Source organism: Callithrix jacchus, chromosome 12 (assembly GCF_049354715.1).
Source record: "Callithrix jacchus isolate 240 chromosome 12, calJac240_pri, whole genome shotgun sequence".
NCBI classification, from domain to species: Eukaryota; Metazoa; Chordata; class Mammalia; order Primates; family Cebidae; genus Callithrix; species Callithrix jacchus.
Genome location: NC_133513.1, coordinates 20,281,572 through 20,303,555, shown reverse-complemented (window position 1 = coordinate 20,303,555; position 21,984 = coordinate 20,281,572). Strand labels below are relative to the sequence as shown.

Genomic DNA, 21,984 nt, shown 5'->3' with positions numbered 1-21,984 from the left:
TTCTCATTCCTCTGTGCTTTTGTTAATTCTGTAATTCAAAATTGAGCATTCTATTGCAGACACTTGGCTGGGAAGATAAAGGTCATTAGACTGTCTGATACCCTCGCCTTCTACTAAATGGGTTAATGTGTAATTGCTTCATTGAACGAGTACTACATTCCAGGCAGCACATAAAACAGACGCAAATTCCAACCTTTTAGAGCAAAGATTAGACAAAGAACATTGATAGAAGGATTAATTGGACCTCACTTACATATTTTTTTTTTTTTTTTTTGAGACAGAGTTTCGCTCTTGTTACCCAGGCTGGAGTGCAGTGGCGCGATCTCGGCTCACTGCAACCTCCGCCTCCTGGGTTCAGGCAATTCTCCTGCCTCTGCCTCCCGAGTAGCTGGGATTACAGGCACGCGCCACCATGCCCAGCTAATTTTATGTAGTTTTAGTACAGACGGGGTTTCACCATGTTGACCAGGATGGTCTCGATATCTTGACCTCGTGATCCACCCGCCTCACTTACATTTTTTATGCCATAAGGAAAGCAGTTAGGTAAAGTGACTTTCTTGGGAGGGAAGATACAAGGTCAAGGCATGCCCATCAGGATGCCCTTTGGGCCCATACCTGATGTACGAATGATGGGCTTGGAGTGTTCTGGAAATAGCTGGGAGGTCTGTGTGGTTAGGAGCACCTAGAATATAAAGGCAGAGAAGTAGCTAGGAACTGAGAAAAACTTTGGCTATTACTCTAGTAAGATCAAAAGTTTAGGTGGGATGTCAGCAGAGATGTGTTGTGATCTGACTTGGTGGTTCATTCTGCTATGGTGAAGAGACTGGAATTGGAGGTATGGTGAAGAAACAGGTGGGGGCAAATGTGGATGAATGGAAACCATTGATTTGTGGGGGTAATGGTAAAGGGAGAAGAAACAATGCTATTAATTGGAGCAGGAGCACACAGAGAAGAACAAGGCATGTTTAAGGTTTCTAATGAAATGTGCAGATGAGATTGTTGGGTAAGCTGTTAAGAATCTGATTTGGAACTAAGGATAAAGTCTAAGCTTGAGAGATTTCCAGATGATTAGCACACAGAAAAGGCCCTTTTTCCTTTTCAGTCTCTATACTCTAGAGCCGTGTAAGCCACCAAACCAGAGATAAGCCTCTGGAGAATAGTGAGTGAAGAGGAAAGAAGCCATGGGTCAGAATCCTAGTTTAGCATTTTTGTGAAAGAATAGGAGGAAAAGCCATTGGAAAAAAAACACAGGGACATTGAGGAGGGAAGTGCCCTAGATATAGGACATCCAGATGGGAGTAGTCAGCCTTGTCAGATGCTTTAGGTATTATAAGGAAAAAGAGTTAGAGAGAGACAGAAGAAGTTAGATTGAATAATATTGAGTGACAGAGAAATTTGAAAATGAAAAGCTTAAAGTAAGTTACTTGGTCAGCGAGTTTTTTTTTTTAACTCGAGGATAGGAAGCTGTTGCTGGAGGGAAATAGATGTTTGTTTTAGATGTTGAAGAAATTATGTTCTTTTGGCCAAGGAGCCACTAGAAAGCATAGGTTGAAGAAACAGGAGATTAACTGGACCTTACCTTTTCTGTGCCTCAAGGAAAACAGTCAAAGATGCTATAGACAGATTTTTGGAGGGCAGTGTATGGTGGTTTGGAGGTAAGGGTAGAGAAAATTAAAGCCTGTGGTTTTTTTTTTTTTTTTCCCTGAGGACTCAGATGTTAGCTGAAAGCATAGGACATTGTAGAACATAGCGGGGACTTGGGGAACCTGCCACTGGAGAAGACTCAGGAGCTTTTAATGGCAAAATGATGAATATGTTGGCAGCAGTTCATCAGTGCCCAGTACTCAAGGCTCCCTCTGTGAAGCCAGTGAAAAGCCAGTGGTTGCACTGATCCAGGTAGAACCAGGCACAGGATAATTCAGGTAATGTGCTTTTCCAGCACTGGCTTCAGGCTGAGTTGTAAGGGAAGTGACACAGCGAGAAGGACAGGCAAAGATGGAAAAGAGAGAGAGAGAGAGACAGTGTTTTCTTCCTGGCTGGAGAGCCCCTGACATGGAAATGGGGGCAGGGTGAGGGATCTGAAAGGAGCAGCATAGAGCTGGTAAGATGGGGCCTGTCTTCCTGGCATTGTCGTTGCAGGACTGCAGGAAAGAATTTCAGAGGTGTCATTATTTTTTATCTTTAAGAATATGAAAGAGAATAATTTTTTCAAAAAAGAAGTAGGTGAAAAAGGGAGAGAGAGAGAGATGCCAGTGGTGAAAGAAGCCAGGACTGAGATACAGGATTGTGATGCTAGGAGAGCTGCAAGGGCTCTTGCTGTAGGTTGGGAGTGAGACTGTGCAGGGAGCTCACTGGCAGCTTGGAGAGAACTGGGAGTCAAAGTTGCCCTGCAGAGGTCTACTGTTACTGTGTTAGGCTCTAAAGAGAACAGGCTGCGACACACGAAAACAGGAAGGAGACACCGAATGTCTGTACCTGTGGCTTTCTGGTTCTCTACCCCAGTTTGAGTGCTAATTAAGATGGTAGTCACACCTTCCACATAAAAACCAAAACCAAAATGGTGGTATCCTTGTGGAAGGAATTTTGTCAGAAAAATGCTGTATACTTTCTTTCTAGAATTTTCATTATTATTATTTTTTAAATGGTTCCACAGGCTACATTAGGAATACAAGCTAACCAATATTTTAATTACAGATCATTAAGCAGTTTTGAGTCTGGAGAATTTGTTGAATGTACCGAGCAGTTAGAATTGTTACCAGGAGAAAATATCAATCTACTTGCTGGAGGATCAAAAGAAAAAATAGGTATTTGAGAAAATAATTTTAAAATTATTTTAATGGATAAGTTGCTTAAAATGTTTGGCTTAGTATATATTTTACTGGAAAATCTGGAAGTTATTTTACATTTTTGGGGGCAGAATCCCATGTGGAGCAATGCATTTAGGGCTGCCCTATTTATGTTTGATTTGGCAAATGAAAAGCAGTTAAAATTAAGTCAAATAAAAAAATGGCTACATTAATACTTTGAGATTTATCTAGCCATTTTGTTTGACAAAGGACAGAGTAGTGTTTCAGCTAAATATTTTTCTTGATTTTCATCTTGATATGGCTTACTAAGTTCTGTATCACAAATGGAACACTTTATAGAATGTTATTTAAAAGTTTAATGAATATTCTGGATTGAGCAAGATTTGCTAATGTAGGTCTAGATTTGCTCCTTAAATAGTAGGATGACTTACTGATTTTTGAGCCTTTGAAGGCAACTGCTTTTTAGGGGTCTGAGATACAGTAAGTTTGTATGAAGTAATGATTTTTATATAGCTCTCAGTAATGCTTATAGTATTTAGCTGTCTTAACTTAAATATGAAAGGAGATAATTCATTGGTGATTATTTTTTACTACTGCCAGATATAAATAAAAATTGTATAATAAAAGAATGTTAACTTAATGACATCTTATTTAACTTCTGTAGACATGAAAAAACTGCTTCCTAATATGTTAAGTCCAGATCCAAGGGAACTTCAGAAATCCATTGAAGTTCAATTGTTGAGAAGTTCTGTTTGTTTGGCAACTGCTTTAAACCCTGTAGAACAAGATCAGAAGTGGCAATCTATAACAGAGTAAGTTTAATCTTGGGGAGGTAAATGTACATTGTATATATCATATGATAAACATATATGGGGTGAAGAGGGCTGGAAGGAGAGTTACTAGATTACTAAATTCTAGTGCTGATAGCTTCATTTTAGTTGTAGAAGTCATATGACATATGAATGCTTCTTGCCAACGTATACTGAGGTTTAAATGAAATAAAATGTAAAAAATTCTCGAAAGCAAATGTCTTGACTTGCTAATAGCATTTTATTATAGAGTAGGCTGCTCCTCTTCCCCCTAACTTTGGATGCACCAGTTTGATAGCATCTTATCAATTGCTTTATTCCTTCAATGGTTGTGAGTTGACAATTTTCATTAATTAATTGACAGCAAACATTTTGTTTCAGAAATGTGGTAAAGTACTTGAAGCAGACATCCCGCATCGCTATTGGACCTCTGAGACTTTCTACTTTAACAGTTTCACAGTCTTTGCCAGTTCTAAGTACCTTGCAGCTATATTGCTCATCTGCTCTGGAGAACACAGTTTCTAATAGACTTTCAACAGAGGTCTGTATATTTTTACAAGCATATTCTTATGACTATTAATGGCCACTATTGTAGAACAAAGACCTTATTTTTTGAGTTTTTCGAAATAGGATTTTTAGTTGGACAAGCTAGTAAATCCAGGAATCTAACATGTTGTTTTCAGACAGACTTTGATTTGAGAAGTACGTGGGGCAGATGGAACGACCTGAGATAATCTCAAGAATGGCAAATTGCTAATTTTTCTCTTCTATTTTTGGGGTGGAAGGTGGTGTGTGTAAAGGATAGTTCCTTTAAGCAGATTATGTAAATTTTAGATTTGCTACAAACAAAGATCTTTCCTCCTCATTCCAAATGGGGTAAAATTCAGAGATTGGGGCCTCCAAAGGAATGATGATCTTTGAGAACCTCATTATAAAGCTTTAGTTGTAATGTTTTTCTGCACTTTAGCAGTCTGCTTTATAGTAAATGTGCTGCGATTTTTTTGGTAGTGTGCTTTATTAAGTATATTGATAAATTAGACTTAATATTCTGAAGAAAATTCCTCTTCAAAGCAAAATGTTTTCACTTACTGTGTGCTTGCCTCTCATGAGTAGAAGATAAGTGACGTAAGGGTATAGTGTAATAGATAAAACCAATCAATCTGAAGTAGCCAAACTATGTTGCAGTCTTAGACTTAAGACTTGCTGTGTATCTGCAAATACATCAAGAGCCTGTTTTACGTTAAGTAATCTTGTTTTTTTTCCTGTCAGGACTGTCTTATTCCGCTCTTCAGTGAAGCTTTACGTTCATGTAAACAGCATGATGTGAGGCCATGGATGCAGGCATTAAGGTATACTATGTACCAGAATCAGTTGTTGGAGAAAATTAAAGGTAAGTGGTTTTTTTTCTTAAGAGAAAATGAAAGATTTTTTAAAAATTTTCTTTATTGAGGTATATATTACACATTCTAAGTGTATGGTTTGATGTGTTCTAACATGTATTCACTTGTATGAACACTGATACAATCAAGATACAGAACATCTTATCCCCAAAGGTTCCTCATTTGACCCTTCTGTCACTATAGATTAGACTTGTCTTTACTGAAGTTTGATGTACGTGAAATCCTAACAACATATTCTCTTGTGCTTGGCTTCTCTTGCTTAGCATAATATTTTTAAGGTTCACCTGTGTTGCATGTATCAGGAATACAGTTCTTTTTATTATTGAGTAGTGTTCTATTGTACGTGTATACCAGTTTATTTCTCCCTTCATCCTTTGATAGATTTGGGTTTTTTTTTTTTTTTTTTCCAAATTGGGCTGTTAAGTATAAAGCTGCTCTCAACATCATGTGCAAGTCTGTGAGTGGACGTTTATTTGTCTTTCTCTTGAGTGAATGCCTGTGAGTAAAATTGTTGGGTTACATGGCTTAACTTTCAAAGAAGTTTAATCACTGGAGTATGTAGTGATATCTCATAGGTTTATTTACATTTTCCTGATGATTAATAATGATGATTATATTTTCATTTGCATAGCAGGTATTGTATATTTTAGTTTTCAAATGTTCATTCAAATTCTTCACCTATTTTTAATAAAGGCATAAGACTTGTTTTTGTGTTCTGAACATAAGTTCTTTGTCACATAAAATATACTATGAATATTGAGTTTTATATACTCCAAATGAATGGCTAGAGAATTACCATTTGTATAAATATTTATATGTCAGGCCGGGCGCGGTGGCTCACGCCTATAATCCCAGCACTTTGGGAGGCCGAGGCGGGTGGATCACAAGGCCAAGAGATTGACACCCTCCTGGTCAACATGGTGAAAACCAGTCTCTACTAAAAATACAAAAATTAGCTGGGCATGGTGGCGCACGCCTGTAGTCCCAGCTACTTGAGAAGCTGAGGCAGGAGAATTGCTTGAACCCAGGAGGCAGAGGTTGCGGTGAGCTGAGATCGTGCCATTGTACTCTAGCCTGGGTAACAAGAGCGAAACTCCGTCTCAAAAAAAAAAAAAAATTTATATGTCAAAGGGATGCTAACCGTTTATTGCTGTAAAACAGAAAAGTTGTCAGAATGCTGTGGAGTTTTAGTTAAAATATGATAGCTAATGTTGCTAAGTAAATTTGAGTGTTAAATATCACATAAGCTGACAGCTAAGATAGGGACTTGTACTGCAGGGTGGTTATTTGCAGCTGTAACTCAATGGTTTCTCACTGCCAAACATACCCAGGGTTGGATCATTGGCCCGACGTTTGCCAGTTGAGGAATCTTAGGGCCAATCATTGAATTTCTGGACTGCTTTCTTTTTCATTTTTATGGGGATTACCCCACTTGTGAGATACTTGTAGGGATTATATGAGATTAAGAGATGAGACAAGGTATATAGAAGTCCTGGGACAGAGTGTGTTGTATAATATGGCTTCACAAGTACCCTCATTTTTTTTCCAGTCTTGTTTGTTTGTTTGTTTTGGGACAGAGTCTCAGTCTGTTGCCCAAGCTGGAGTGCAGTGGCACGATCTTGGCTCACAGCAGCCTCCACCTTCTGGGTTCAAGAGATTCTCATGCCTCAGCCTCTCTAGTAACAGGAATTACAGACGTGAGCCACCATACTTAGCCAGTTCTTTTATATCACATAAGTTTTTAAATTGAGAAGAAAGGTCAGTAACCAGCAGTTATATTCAGAGACAGAACTCCATTCCTCTTTGTTTTTATTTCTTTACTCAGCAAGTACTGATCAAATGTGCTTTTTACCAGGTACTACGCTTCACATTGGAATATAATGGTGATCAAGGAGATTGTAGATTCTGTCAGGGAAAACTGACCTCAAACATGGTGACCCAACATAGTGAGACCCTGTCTCTACTAGAATAATTTAAAAAATCACCTGAGTGTGGTGGCATGTGTCTATAGTTTCAAATGCTCAGGAGGCTGAGGTGGGAGGATTGCTTGAGCCTGGGAAATGAAGGCTGCAGTGAGCTCTGATCATGCCACTGCACTCCAGCCTGGGTGACAGAGTGACACCCTGTCTCTAAAAACAAACAAACAAACAAAAATCACAACAAAGAATAGCAATAATGAGGGCATCTGATTTAATCCTAGGAATCAGAAAAAGACTTGTGGGGAAGTAACATTTAAGCTGAAACTTAAGGAAGATAGCGTAGGAAGAGATGGAGCTGGATGAGATTGAGATTGGAATGGAATGCCCAAAAGCGTCAGTGACGAGCTGAATTCAGGAGTTGAGGATTTGTCAGAATGGCAGTGAGAAGTCATCAGAGGCTTTTAAGCAGGGAAGTTACAGGTTTAGATTTACCCTTTGTGTAATATTTCAGTTGCAAGTTGGAGAGTGGATTAGAAGAGTGTAAGAATGGGGACAAAGGTACTAAGTTAGGCTGAAGTCTCTGCTAAAAAGGGTAACTAGGGTAGCAGTAGGGAAAGAAGAAAGCAAATGGGTTATGAGGGTTGAAGGTAAAGTCTATGACAGTTGCCAAGTACTTGCATAGGCAGCCAGGCTGATCCTGTGCCCTTCCTTGAGAAGAGGAAAAGGGAAAAAGATAGTAAGAGGTTTGGAGGGTGGTGGAAAATGAACTCCATTTGACATGATGGACATTAGTGGAAGCACTCTTGAAATAAATAGAGTGTAAGTGATCAGTTGTCAGGTCTGGGTAAAGATTGAATGGTTGTCAGCATTTCTGTGGTAATTGAAGTCACAGGAAAAGACGATGATGTCCAGGGACAGTATGCAGTGGGAAGAGTAGAGAGCCTAGGACTGAGTCCAAGGAGCACCGGTGTTTAATGGATGAGTGTTGGAAGAGAAAGAGACTGAGAAGGATTCTTCAGCAAGGTAGGAAGAAAACCAAGAGAATAATTGAAGGGCAGAGGGTACTTAGAGAAGTTGTGGGGGATGCTTTAGCCTTCCCTATTTTCCCTACCCTTTGGCCCAGGCTTTTTGCTAAAGATTCAGAAACTAAAAAATTTGTTAAAAGTGAATGATTTTACTTTGCTCTACTTCATTGTATACATTTAATTTAGCAGACCTTGTTCATTGTATCTCAAGCACTATGCTAGCTGCTAGGGATTTGAGGATGAGTTATCTTTGTTTCAGGAAGTAGTATGGAAGAGGGATAGTTCGGGAATAATTTTTTGGGCACGTTTCCATGCAATCTGGGTAGACAAATCAGGGACTAATAAAACATTTTCTTCTCTTCAGAACAAACAGTTCCAATTAGAAGCCATCTCATGGAATTAGGTCTAACAGCAGCAAAATTTGCTAGAAAACGAGGGAATGTGTCTCTTGCAACAAGACTGCTGGCACAATGCAGTGAAGTTCAGCTGGGAAAGACCACCACTGCACAGGATTTAGTCCAACATTTTAAAAAACTGTCAACTCAAGGTCAGATGGATGAAAAGTGGGGACCAGAACTTGACATTGAAAAAACCAAATTGCTATATACAGCAGGTTAGTAAAATAAATTATGGTTAATACACGAGTAAAATAAAAATATGTATATTAATGTTACTGTGTATGTATGGCGTAAGGTAGTAGTAGGAAAGATGATCATTTCCAGCTGTTGCAGAATATTTGCATCCTGAATAAGTTGCTTGTTACTGACTTACCTTTATAATTCAGTGCTTTTAAAAGAATATTGTTGCAATGTATTAAAGTAAGAAATGTTTCCAGAGGTCACTGATCACTGAATTTACATGTTTTTTTTAACTTTACTTTTTTGGGCCAGGTGCTTATGCCTATAATCCCAGCACTTTAAGAGGCCAAGGTGGGAGGATTGCTTGAGCCTAGGAGTTAGACACCAGCCTGGGCAACAGAGCTAAACCTCAGCTATACTTTAACTCAAAAAACTTAGCGGGGTTTGGTGGCACATGCCTGTAGTCCAGCTACTTGAGGGGCAGAGGTAGGAGAATTGCTTGAGCCTGGAAGTTGAAGTTGCAGTGAACCCTGATTGTGCTACTGTGTATTCCGGCCTGGGTGAACAGAGTGAAACCCTGTCTCAAAAAAAAAAAAAAAAAAAAAAAAAAAAAATTAGCGTTTTGGCTGGGCATGGTGGCTCATGCCCTTAATCTCAGCACTTTGGGAGGCTAAAACAGTAGGATTGCTTGAGCCCAGGAGTTTGAAACCATCCTGGGGCAACATGGTGAGGTCCTGTATGTTTTATTTTTTTTTTTAAGTTTATTATTTTACACTGAAATCATGTTAGTTGTTTGCTTTTTTGTTTGTTTCCTAACCCAAGTGCCTCCCTCCATCATTTGCTTTTAAAGATTCTAAGTTCTGACTTTATTGTTTTCTGTAGGCCAGTCAACACATGCAATGGAAATGTTAAGTTCTTGTGCCATATCTTTCTGTAAGTCTGCGAAAGCTGAATATGCAGTTGCTAAGTCAATTCTGACACTGGCTAAATGGATCCAGGCAGAATGGAAAGAAATTTCAGGACAGCTGAAACAGGTTTACAGAGCTCAGCATCAACAGAACTTCACAGGTCTCTCTACTTTGTCTAAAAACATACTCACTTTAATAGAACTGCCATCTGTTAATACAATGGAAGAGGAGTATCCTCGGATTGAGAGCGAATCTACAGGTAGAGTTTCTTTATTAGCTTTAAAATATTTTAGAAGTAATATTTTTTCTATTTCAAAGTTTATAATGTTAGGCTGGCTATAATTTTCCAGAAAAAGTATATCTATGGAATTTGAGTTTATTTTATTGTCAGGAAATAACTAAAACATATTAAGGATCGAATGCCATTTTGGAAGTCAGTGAACTCTGATTCCAAGGTGATTTGCTTTTATGGACTTAGATGTTTTTGCTGGCAATAAGATCCTACCCATCACATCTAAAATTTCTCCTCACAATAGAAGGAGCAACAAAGATTTAAAATAGTTACCTGTGTTCCTGTTGGTTGGTGGAACACAGAACCTATGGAAAGATTTATGGTTCCCATTCTGACATAAGCTAGTAACAGAAAGATATCTTACAGATAGGGTAGTTGATTGTTTCAGTCAACTACCCTTCCTGTTGTGGAAGGCACCATTCCCTGTTTTTAAAATTTCAGAGAAAATTTGGGAGATGATTTTATTTGCTGAAACATGAGAATATACCTGAACTTTGTTGTTCTGAAGCCTAAGAGTTTAATTACTTAGATTGGTGTTAATAATTTTGATAGGGTCTTGATATTCATAAAGGATATGTCTTGTGATCACTGCAAATGCACTATATTTGACAGTTTCTTCACCTCTAACAAGGGAATGAAAATGTTTGCCTCATGAGTCTGTATGAATGAAATGGTGTACTCATCACCTATTATTTTTGCCAGAATGATTAAAGTCAATTTGATCATGAGGAAATAGCCAATCAGATTCATAATGCAAGACTTTCTACAGTACAGCTTATACCTGACTTGACAATGTTCAGTGTCATTAAAGACATTGATGTCTTCCATAGGAGATAATCTAAGCTTACTTGGGAAACTAATAATGAATTCATTTCAACATATCAACCTTTAAGAGAGCATAATTCATATTTGTGCTTTATTCAAATTATGTACAGTAATATTATGGAATTTTTTATTGCTTGAAGATAAAAGCCTAAAATGTGAATGGGAATGTAATTAGGAATTTGTGAATGTAACATTGTTGAGTTCTTTTATTATTTTTGGTCCATTATGGCAGTGCATATTGGAGTTGGAGAACCTGACTTCATTTTGGGACAGTTGTATCACCTGTCTTCAGTACAGGCACCTGAAGTAGCCAAATCTTGGGCAGCGTTGGCCAGCTGGGCTTATAGGTGGGGCAGAAAGGTGGTTGACAATGCCAGGTATGTTTAAATGTGTAGTTTATTTATGCATTGGAAAAATAAATATTTAAATGTCTTCTAATATGGTAAAGTTTTGGCAGCTAAAATGCTGATGACTTGTTTACCTTTATAGTCAGGGAGAAGGTGTTCGCTTGCTGCCTAGAGAAAAATCTGAAGTTCAAAATCTGCTTCCAGACACTATAACTGAGGAAGAGAAAGAGAGAATATATGGTATTCTTGGACAGGCTGTATGTCGGCCGGCGGGGATTCAGGCAAGGAAAACATGGTGCTTGGGGCAAGATTGCTACTCCAAATCATTGATTTTGAAAAAATTGACCATATATATTTGATTAAATATTGAATGGGGCTTGGCAGTTATTGTTGTAAATTAAAACTTTACGTTTTAAGATGAGTTATATTTGTCTAGGAAGAGTTTACTTCTTTTGAGAAATCAAGGCATTTCATTAGATTCCTGTTAAAAATAGGTGAAGTTGGCTGGGCACTGTAATTCCAGCACTTTGGCAGGCTCAGGTGGGTGGATCACTTGAGGTCGGAAGTTCAAGTGACCGACCAAGGTCGGCCTGGTCGACAAGGCAAAACCCCATCTCTACTAAAAGTACAAAAATTGACAGGCCATCGTGGTGCATGCCTATAATCCCAGCTACTAGGGAGACTGAGGCAGGAGAACCACTTGAAGTTTACAGTGAGTGGAAATCACTTTTAATTGCTCTTACCAGAAATTTTAAGTTCTTAACCCACCCTCGCTTGTGAAGCTTTTTTTGTTTTGTTTTGTTTTTGAGAGACAGAGTTTTGCTCTTGTTGCCAGGCTAGAGTGCAATGGCGCAATCTTGATTCATTGCCACCTCTACCTCACAGGTTCAAGCAATACTCCTGCCTCAGCCTCCCAAGTAGCTGGGATTACAGGCATGCACCACCACACCTGGCTAATTTTTTTGTGTTTGTAGTAGAGACAAGGTTTTACAGTGTTGGCCAGGTTGGTCTCAAACTGCTGACCTCAGGTGGTCCTCCTGCCTCAGCCTCCCAAAGTACTGGGATTATAAGTGTGAGCCACTGTGCCTGGCTGGTTTGTGAGCTTTTAAAAATGCCAGTGCATGAAACTTACTCCCAGATATTCTGAATGAAGGGTGTGTGTGTGTGTGTGTTGTGTGTATTTAAACTTACTGGGCGATTCTAATGTGTAGCCATAGTTGATAACAATGGACTAGGTCTGCAGGGTTAATACTGTCTCCCCTCAGAGTTCTGTCAATTCTAGAATGCCGAAGCAATATATCATTTGGTTGCAGTCCTCACAGGCATGGATTTTATTTGCCAGGCTAAGCTACATCGATCAGTTCTTTCTGTAAATAGCAGCATATCTAAGTCTCTGACTAAGCTGGTGTCCGATACATGCACAGTACTATAAAGAGAATGAGGTTTACTGTTCTGTCTACATTCAGCCTCAAACTTTGAGCAGATTGTGCTTAATTTTTTGCAAGCATAGGCTGGGCATGGTGGCTCACATCTGTAATCCCAGCACTTTGGGACGCCAAGGCAGGTGGATCACCTTAGGTTAGGAGTTTGAGACCAGCCTGGCCAATAACAAGTCAGCTGGGAATGATAGCGGGCACCTATAATCCCAGCTACTCAGGAGGCTGTGGCATAAGAATTGCTTGAACCCAGGAGACAGAGTTGCAGTGAGCCGAGGTTGTGCCTTTGCACTCCAGCCTTGATATTCCGTCTCAAGGAAAAAAAAAAAAAAATTCTGCAGGCAGAATACTGTATTGTAATTTGGAAGCATTTAAGGAACAAAAAACCCCCAGAAAAGTCTAATCTTTGCTAAAAGCTTATATTCTTCATTGTCTTCATATTAGTAAATACATCATAAAGAGAAGCATACTGACATTAACTTAGTGCGTCTAACACTAAATGTGGGATAATTTTATCATATATGAGAAGAATGTTTTTATGATGGTCGAATTACATACTTTTTCCTTTTTCAGTTTGTATTTAAAATAGTATTTTTTGCACAATTCCTGTTCAGGATGAAGATATAACACTTCAGATAACAGAGAGTGAAGATAATGAAGAAGATGACATGGTTGATGTTATCTGGCGTCAGTTAATATCAAGCTGCCCATGGCTTTCAGAACTTGATGAAAGTGCAACTGAAGGAGTTATTAAAGTGTGGAGGAAAGTTGTAGATAGAATATTCAGCCTCTACAAACTCTCTTGCAGTGCATACTTTACTTTCCTTAAACTCAACGCTGGTCAAGTATGTAGCACAGTGTTCTAAGAAAATTCATTTGGAACCTTACTAAACAGAAGTAGTGTTCTGAATTATTTTCTTATTTATTCCCCTCATCTTTCACTCTTAGATTCCTTTAGATGAAGATGACCCTAGACTGCATTTAAGTCACAGAGCAGAACAGAGCACTGATGACGTGATTGTGATGGCCACATTGCGCCTGCTGCGGTTGCTCGTGAAGCACGCTGGCGAGCTTCGGCAGTATCTGGAGCATGGCTTGGAGACAACACCCACTGCGCCATGGAGAGGTGAGACCTGCATAAAATGTTTCAGGAAAAAATGTTTCTCGGTAGGATGTATAAGATTTTAACAAGTGTTTTTCTTATGTTTATTATTTGAATGTGTGAAGGAACAGCCAGATTAGTTCCTAGGACACCCTGCACTGCTTGTTACATCACTAGGACTTTTCTTCCCACCTTTACAAGAAATGGGAAGCTGAAAGACACAGGAGCTTTTTATATACGAAATGAATTTTGGAGAGGGTGGTGAAATTTTTCAAAAGGTTTTATATACCCTCTGTATATAAAAATTGTCTGTGTCTGCCTTGTTTGTAGGCGTTCACAAAAGATATATTTCTCCACAATATTTTTGAGTTGCCCTGGACTTTCATTATAGTGCTCTACCTAAACCAACCTTAATCAGATTTGTAAATAAAGAATTATTGTGTATGGTTCTTTATTATCACAGGGAGAAATTTGAACTCTTAAAATTTGTACTAATGCTGACACACATCAGGTTTTATCTGTTCAATCTACAATGCCGATAGTTTCTTCTTAAATTTAAATAACCCTGTCTTTCTCTCCTTATCCTGAAGGAATTATTCCACAACTTTTCTCACGCTTAAACCACCCTGAAGTGTATGTGCGCCAAAGCATTTGTAACCTTCTCTGTCGCGTGGCTCAAGATTCCCCACATCTCATATTGTATCCTGCAATAGTGGGTACCATATCGCTTAGTAGTGAATCCCAGGCTTCAGGTACAGAATATTCAAATATTGCTACTTTAAGTATAAATTATTGTGCCAATAATGTTTGTTAGGTCAAATTTTTTAAGCTTTATGTTCCAGAGTTGTTACAGTTTGTCGGTTTTTTAGTAATAATTAGCATTTGTTGAGGGAATAATTACTGTGGATCTGGCACCAGGACATGTGCTTTGCACATTATCTGTAGTCTTGACAATAATCCACCAAGATGTGGATAAATGGAGTAACTGTGCCAGGTTCACTGAGCTGTAACTGGTAGAAGGGTATTATACCAAGTTTTGGCCGGGCGAGGTGGCTCACACATATAGTCCCAGCACTTTGGGATACTAAGGTGGGTGGATCACTTGAAGTCAGCCTGGCCAACCTGGTGAAGCCTCGTTTCTATTTAAAAATACAAAGAATTAGCCGAGTGTGGTAGTGTACACCTGTAGTCCCAGCTGTTCAGGAGACTGAGGCACAAGGATTGCTTGAACCCGGCAGACAGGTTGCAGTGAGCCAAAATTGTGCCACTGTACTCCAACCTGGGATATAGAGCAAGACCCTGTTTCCAAAAAAAGGGACATATTATACCAAGTTTTGAACTCCAGCTTGAAGAATATTGTTAGACACTTACTTTCTCCCATATATCTTCCATTAGCTTATAATGTTAATAAGTATGAAAGCTCAACTTATAAAAAGACAGAATAACCACAGTCTTTAATCAGTGTAATGCATGGAAGGCAAATCAGTTCAATGAGTGCTCTTGAGTCAAATAGATCTATATCATTGTTTTCCCTAACTCAGCATATGTACATGAAAGAAATGTTCAAAGTATTCCTTGTCCTCCTATTTCATTATAGGAAATAAATTTTCCTCTGCAATTCCAACTTTACTTGGCAATATTCAAGGAGAAGAATTGCTGGTTTCTGAATGTGAGGGAGGAAGCCCTCCTGCATCTCAGGATAGCACTAAGGATGAACCTAAGAGTGGATTAAATGAAGACCAAGCCATGATGCAGGATTGCTACAGCAAAATTGTAGATAAGCTGTCCTCTGCAAACCCAACCATGGTGTTACAGGTACAAAGAAACTCGCATGGTGTAGAAGAATTTTTTATAGAATAATCAAAATGGCTTTTGCCAATCTGTATTGACAATCGTTAGTCAGTGTTCTCTAATTGTATAATGAACACATATTGCACACACTTAACTTATGAAGTCCAGTGTTTGAAGAGCTGTGCTTTGCGTAGACTTATAGATGAGCTGTTTGGGTGTGCTGTGTATGCAGGTTCAGATGCTCGTGGCTGAACTGCGCAGGGTCACTGTGCTCTGGGATGAGCTCTGGCTAGGAGTTTTGCTGCAACAACACATGTACGTCCTGAGACGAATTCAGCAGCTCGAAGATGAGGTGAAAAGAGTCCAGAACAACAACACCTTACGCAAGTATGTTTCCATACACTCGGCCTGAGATGGTGAAGCTGCCTCTTTTTTTTTTTTTTTTAATGTATCAAAGTATAAATAACATAAAATTTACTATTTTAATCATTTTTAAGGGTGCAATTCAGTAGCATTAAATACATTCACTATATTTTACAGTCACCACCATGGTCCATTTCCAGAACTTACTCATTATTTTAAACAGAAGAAGCTCTGTACTCATTAAAGATTATCTCTTCATTTCCGCCTTACCTAAGTTCCTAGTCACCTCTATTCTACTTGCCATCTCTCTGAATTTGCCTATTTTAGCTACCTCATAAAAGTAGAATCATACTGTATCCATTCGTTTGTGTCTGGCTTTTTATACTCAGAATAAAGGCCTCAAGGTTCATTGTGTTGTAGCACATGATAGAGTTTCATTTTTTTCATGGCTGAATAACATTGTATGGTTATACCACATTTTGTTCATCTGTTTTTGGACAGCTAAGTTGCTTCTACATTTTAGCTCTGAACGATGCTGCTGTGAACATTAGTGTACAAGCATCTATTTGAGTCCCAGCTTTGTATAATTTTATGTGAATTTTGTGTATGTTTTGTGGATGATCCAGTGGATTTGTTGGATGATATGGCAATTCTACGTGTAACTTACTGAGGAACTGATAAACTTTTCCATAGTTGCTGCACCATTTTACAATCCTAGTCATGCATGAGGGTTCTACTTTTTCCTAATCTTGCAAATACTTCTTTTCTTTTCTTTCTCTCTCTCTCTTTCTCTCTCTCTTTCTTTCTTTCTCTCTCGCTTTCTCTTTCTCCCTTTCTTCTCTCTTTTTCTTTCTTTCTCTCTCTCTCTCTCTCTCTCTCTCTCTCTTTCTCTCTCTCTTTCTCTCTCTTTCACAGTAGCTGTTATGGTTGGTGGATGTGAAGTGGTATCTCCTTGTGGTTTTGATTTGCATTTTCCTAATGACTAGTGATGTTGAGCATCCTTTCATGTGTTTTATTGGTCACTGGCATATCTTTGGAGAAATGTCATTACAAATCCTTTGCCCATTTTTTAATTGGGGTTTTTGTTTTTTTTTTTAATTGTTGAATTGTAGGAGTTCTCTATGTGTTCTGGATACTGACCCTTATCAGATACATGATTTGCAAATATTTGCTACCATTCTGTGGGTTGTCTTTTCATTCTCTTCATAGTATATAGTATTTTTTGATTGATAAAAGTTTTGATTTTGATGTAGCTCAATTTACTCTGTGCTTTTGGTGCCATATCCAAGGAATCATTGCCAAATCTGGTATCATGAAACCTTTCCCTTATGTTTTCTTCTAAGTGTTTTGTAGTTTTAACTTTTAAGTTTAGGTCTTTGATCCATTTTGAGTTATTGCTTCTTTCTTTTGCATGTGTGTATCCTGTTTTCCCTGTGTCATTTAATTCATTGAATAGAGGAGCTGCCTCTTTTAAGAGCTGCATTTTTTTTTTAAACAATTTTTGGTTGGGTGTGGTGGCTTATGCCTGTAATCCCAGCACTTTCAGAGGCAGGCAGATCACAAAGTCAGGAGATCAAGACCATCCTGGCCAACATAGTGAAACCCCATCTCTACTAAAATACAAAAAATTAGCCGAGCCTGGTGGTGTGCGCCTGTAGTCCCAGCTACTCAGGAGGCTGAGGCGGGCGGAGGTTGTAGTGAGCCAAAATCACACCACTGTACTCCAGTCTGGCAACAGAACAAGACTCTGTCTCAAAAAAAAAAAAATTCTTTGTTAGTAATTTACTTTGTGAACATGTTATTGCTTTATTTAGACTTATTTCTTGGTGCTGTTTAAGAGTTGATATATTTCAATTGTTCCATGTTTGTGTAAAACTTTAATGTACAGTAAGTTTTTGAATAAAAATTTCTTCTTGGTCAGAGAAGAGAAAATTGCAATCATGCGGGAGAAGCATACAGCTTTGATGAAGCCCATTGTATTTGCTTTGGAGCACGTGAGGAGTATCACAGCAGCTCCTGCAGAAACACCTCATGAGAAATGGTTTCAGGATAACTATGGTGATGCCATTGAAAATGCCCTGGAAAAATTGAAGACCCCATCCAACCCTGCAAAGCCTGGGAGCAGCTGGATTCCATTTAAAGAGGTATAGAATAATCCCAGGCGTGCTACTGAAACGGCACAGTTCCCATGAGATAATGAAATTTAAATAAGTGGACTCCTTACTTCGAACGTAAGAGATTTTATAAACCTGTAGAAGGCAGCCTGTGGCCAGTTGCTTATAAGGAATATAGAAAAAAGTGTTTTTGTTTAAGAATTTGGAAATCAGTGGGCAAAGGTGCCTAATCTTTCATGTGTGGAAGTTTCACACCGGTGAACAACACGTGAAGAAATTAGCCAAGGGAAGGGTCTATGACCCTGAGCTAAATATTGGCTGCCTGCTTATTCACCTTATAAAAGATAAGAAGCTTAATCTTGTGCCTATGTAGTTTTTCACGAGGAGAGCATTCAATATTTCTAACAGATAAAATGTCACCTATAACAACATACATTTTTACAAGTAGTTGTTCTGGAATCAATTCCGCATATGCTGTGTGGGATGATTAGTGTATTCACATATTTGAGAATCCTTACCTTTTATATTTTGGTTTTTCTTAATTCTATATTCTCTTTGGTCTTTATCTTTTCTAGCAAATAACACCATTAGTTGAGGGAGCTTATTACTTTGTAGCTCTAGCTTTTCCTTCTCCCTCCCTCCTTTACCTTTATTGCTCCTAGCTGATTTCTTACTGAACTTGAGCAATGAGAAAGCTATTAAAAGATACATGTAGAAACAAAAAGTGCAGCCAGCTTTCTTATATGCAAAGTGTTAAATTCAGAGAAAATAGCTAGAAGTACAGGAAAGAAAACTAACATGAAGGATGAAGTTTATTATGTGGTCTTGCCAAAATCCGAGTTTCAGAGGGTGTGTGTGTATGGGAGGGGAGGAGTGGTTTTTTTAAAATTTTATTTTAGGTTTTGGGGTACATATGAAGAACATGCAAGATTGTTGCATAGGTACACACATGGCAGTGTGATCCCCATCACCTATATCTGACATTCAGACTGAATCTTGCTCTATCGCCTAAGCTGGAGTGCAGTAGCGGGATCTTGGCTTACTTCAACCTCTGCCTTCCATGTTGAAGGGATTCTTCTGCCTCAGCCTCCCATGTAGCTGAGATTACAGGCACACGCCACCATGCCTGGCTAATTTTTGTATTTTTAGTAGAGGCAGGACTTCACTATGTTGGCCAGGCTAGTCTCCAACTCTTGGCCTCAAGTGATCTGCCCACCTCCGCCTCCCAAAGTGCTGGGATTACAGGCTTGAGCCACCACACCTGGCCTGAGTTTCCTTGGGTTCTAAGACAGGTTTCTTGTTTCTTTATTTCCCTTTCAGTAAACAAGTTAGAAAAGAGGATATAGGAGGAATGAATACTTTGTGAACTGTGTGTGTGTGTGTGTGTGTGTGTGTGTGTGTGTGTGAGTGTGTGTGTGAACAATGATCTGTTACGTGAAAATACCACAGTTTATTCTTTTGTCACTGGGCACTTGGGGTGTTTCCAATTCGTTTTTTTCTTTTTATGAACAAAGGTTGCTAAAGATTGCTTTACGTTGTTTCACATGAAAGCGGAGTCCAGAATATGTTAATTTGGGTGTATATTATGGACTTTGGTGCATGTAACAACACAAGTGTACATACAGGCTATTTCCTGTGATTATTAGAAAGTATTATGGGGCTTTTCTGCATACTTCAAATGGTCAGACCTCTAAATGGTTACTTCTTTGTTAAAAACGTTCTTATGGCCAGGTGCAGTGGCTCATGCCTTTAATCCCAGCACTTATGGAGGCCAAGGTGGGTGGATCACGAGGTCAGGAGTTCGAGAAGAGCCTGGCCAATGTGGTGAAACCCTGTCTCTACTAAAAATGCAAAAAATTAGCTGGGCGTGGTGGCATGCACCAATAGTCCCAGCTGTTCGGGAGGCTAAGGCAGGAGAATCACTTGAACCCAGGAGCCAAGATTGTGCCACTGCGCTCCAGCCTGGGTGACAGAGCGAGACTCCATCTCCAGGAAAAAAAAAAAAGTTGTTGTCTTTGTCTTTTCTTCAGTTTTGTTAAGTGTCTTAGAAATCCACCAAATTTCCTCTCCTCCAGTTTGATAAGAGTATATAGAGCCTCATTTTTCTTATAATTTAACGTTAACTTCGTGGGTGACTTTTTAAGTGTTTGTCTACCTGACAGCCAGCCAACTGCTAGCTGTACCTGTTGCAAAGAATGGATCGATTTGTTTTGGCATTGTTCATACATAGCTCAACATTGGGGAATTATTACTAGTTGCTAATAGCCCCGAACTGGGTGATAATAGCAGTGTTTTCCTTCTGTCTCCTGTAATTTCATTGCTTGTTTGGACAGAGGAGAAGAAAGAGTCTTAACAAAGTGGGAATCCTATGTACATCAGCCACCAGTGTTTACCCATCCAGGATGGCCCAGATTCCAGTACTGAGTTAAATTAAAAAATAAGAACAACAGATAGTTGTATGGGTTTTCAAATTTACTTTTGTTGTTGCTTTTGAGACAGGGTCTCCCTCTGTCACACAGGTTGGAGTGCAGTGGCATAACCTTGGCTTACTGCAACCTCTGCCTCCCGGTCCCATGCGATCCTCCTCTCCTGACCCAGCTTCCCAAGTAGCTGGGACTACAGGCACAAGCCACTTTGCTGACTAATTTTGTATTCTTTATAGAGATGGAGTTTCGCCATGTTGCCCAGGCTCGTCTCAAACTCCTGAACTCAGGTGATCCGCCTGCCTTGGCCTCCCAAAGTTCTGGGATTATAGGCGTGAGCTGCCACTCCTGGCCTATAATTTACTTTTATGCCAGATTGAATGTGGAAGAAAATAAGTGTTCTAATTATGATGTAAATTTGTTTCTCCCATCTTATGTATACAGATAATGCTAAGTTTGCAACAGAGAGCACAGAAACGTGCAAGTTACATCTTGCGTCTTGAAGAAATCAGTCCGTGGTTGGCTGCCATGACTAACACTGAAATTGCTCTTCCTGGGGAAGTCTCAGCCAGAGACACTGTCACAATCCATAGTGTGGGTGGAACCATCACAATCTTACCAACTAAAACCAAGCCAAAGAAACTTCTCTTTCTTGGATCAGATGGGAAGAGCTATCCTTATCTTTTCAAAGGTAGGATTTAAGACTTCCTCCATTTTTCAGAAGAGTATTAGTCTTACTAATGCTTTGTGTGAGTGTGGGTGTATATGGTAGGAGATTATTTTGGGTGAATTTCTGTATGTCATTATTAGCCTGCAGTGCCCTGTATCTTATGTGCCTTTGAAGGGCAGTGGTTGGATGCTCTGCAGAAAGATTTCAACCCCTACTTTGTGTATGAACTTGTACAAGCAGGACAAGTGAGGTACAGCTAATAATGCTAATATATACTGCCAATATCTTGTCACAGAATAGAATTCTTTAATGCTCTCATTATGCCTCACGGACTGTCAGTTTTTGACTCCCGTTGCTAGTTGCAATACTACAGAGGAGTGGTAATCTCACAACCTCATTTAATCACCTACTCTAGCTATTTTAATTTTGTTTTCATAGGACTGGAGGATTTACATCTGGATGAGAGAATAATGCAGTTCTTATCTATTGTGAATACCATGTTTGCTACAATTAATCGCCAGGAAACACCCCGGTTCCATGCTCGACATTATTCTGTAACACCACTAGGAACAAGATCAGGACTAATCCAGTGGGTGGATGGAGCCACACCCTTATTTGGTCTTTACAAACGATGGCAACAACGGGAAGCTGCCTTACAAGCACAAAAGGTTGATTAAATTATGCACACAGTATATTAGCCTATACTGTTATTATTATGTGAAATACTTCTAAGCTTACTAGACCATTTTTGCATGTTTATAAGCATTAAAGAAGGAAAAGACTTGAGGTCCTTAGAGCAGTGTTTTTTAGGTGCTTTTTTTTGAGACAGTCTTGCTCTTTTGCCCTGGCAGGAGTGCAGTGGTGTGATCTTGGGTCACTGCAAACTCTGCTTCCCAGGTTTAAGCGGTTCTCCTGCCACTTAAACCGCTTTAAGTGGCAGTCTCCTGAGTAACTGGGACTCTCCGGGGGGGTGGGGTGGACAACCACACCTGGCTAATTTTTGTATTTTTGGTAGAGATGGGATTTTGCTACATTGCCCAGGTTGGTTTTGAACTCCTGGCCTTAAGTGATCCACTCTTTTTGGCCTCCCAGAATGCTGGGATTACAGACATGAGACACCTAGCCTGGCCTTGGGATACCTTTTATAAAATAAATTTTGTTGCTTTTTTTGTTTT

At 39.2% G+C, this 21,984-nt stretch overlaps 1 protein-coding gene across 3 annotated transcripts in view; it reads left to right on the top strand.

The window, feature by feature from the left end:
* SMG1 (SMG1 nonsense mediated mRNA decay associated PI3K related kinase) overlaps positions 1 to 21,984 on the top strand; it is a 113,712-nt gene that overhangs the window by 60,717 nt on the left and 31,011 nt on the right. For all 3 annotated transcript variants that reach the window (XM_078344780.1, XM_002755938.7, XM_078344781.1), the window contains 16 exons: positions 2,695 to 2,804; positions 3,472 to 3,619; positions 3,998 to 4,157; positions 4,886 to 5,006; positions 8,325 to 8,573; positions 9,421 to 9,705; positions 10,796 to 10,940; positions 11,053 to 11,191; positions 12,961 to 13,191; positions 13,295 to 13,472; positions 14,039 to 14,200; positions 15,046 to 15,263; positions 15,472 to 15,626; positions 17,524 to 17,746; positions 20,584 to 20,830; positions 21,248 to 21,477. In XM_078344780.1, coding sequence (XP_078200906.1) covers positions 2,695 to 2,804; positions 3,472 to 3,619; positions 3,998 to 4,157; positions 4,886 to 5,006; positions 8,325 to 8,573; positions 9,421 to 9,705; positions 10,796 to 10,940; positions 11,053 to 11,191; positions 12,961 to 13,191; positions 13,295 to 13,472; positions 14,039 to 14,200; positions 15,046 to 15,263; positions 15,472 to 15,626; positions 17,524 to 17,746; positions 20,584 to 20,830; positions 21,248 to 21,477 — 3,001 coding nt within the window. The remainder of the gene's footprint in view (positions 1 to 2,694; positions 2,805 to 3,471; positions 3,620 to 3,997; positions 4,158 to 4,885; positions 5,007 to 8,324; positions 8,574 to 9,420; positions 9,706 to 10,795; positions 10,941 to 11,052; positions 11,192 to 12,960; positions 13,192 to 13,294; positions 13,473 to 14,038; positions 14,201 to 15,045; positions 15,264 to 15,471; positions 15,627 to 17,523; positions 17,747 to 20,583; positions 20,831 to 21,247; positions 21,478 to 21,984) is intronic.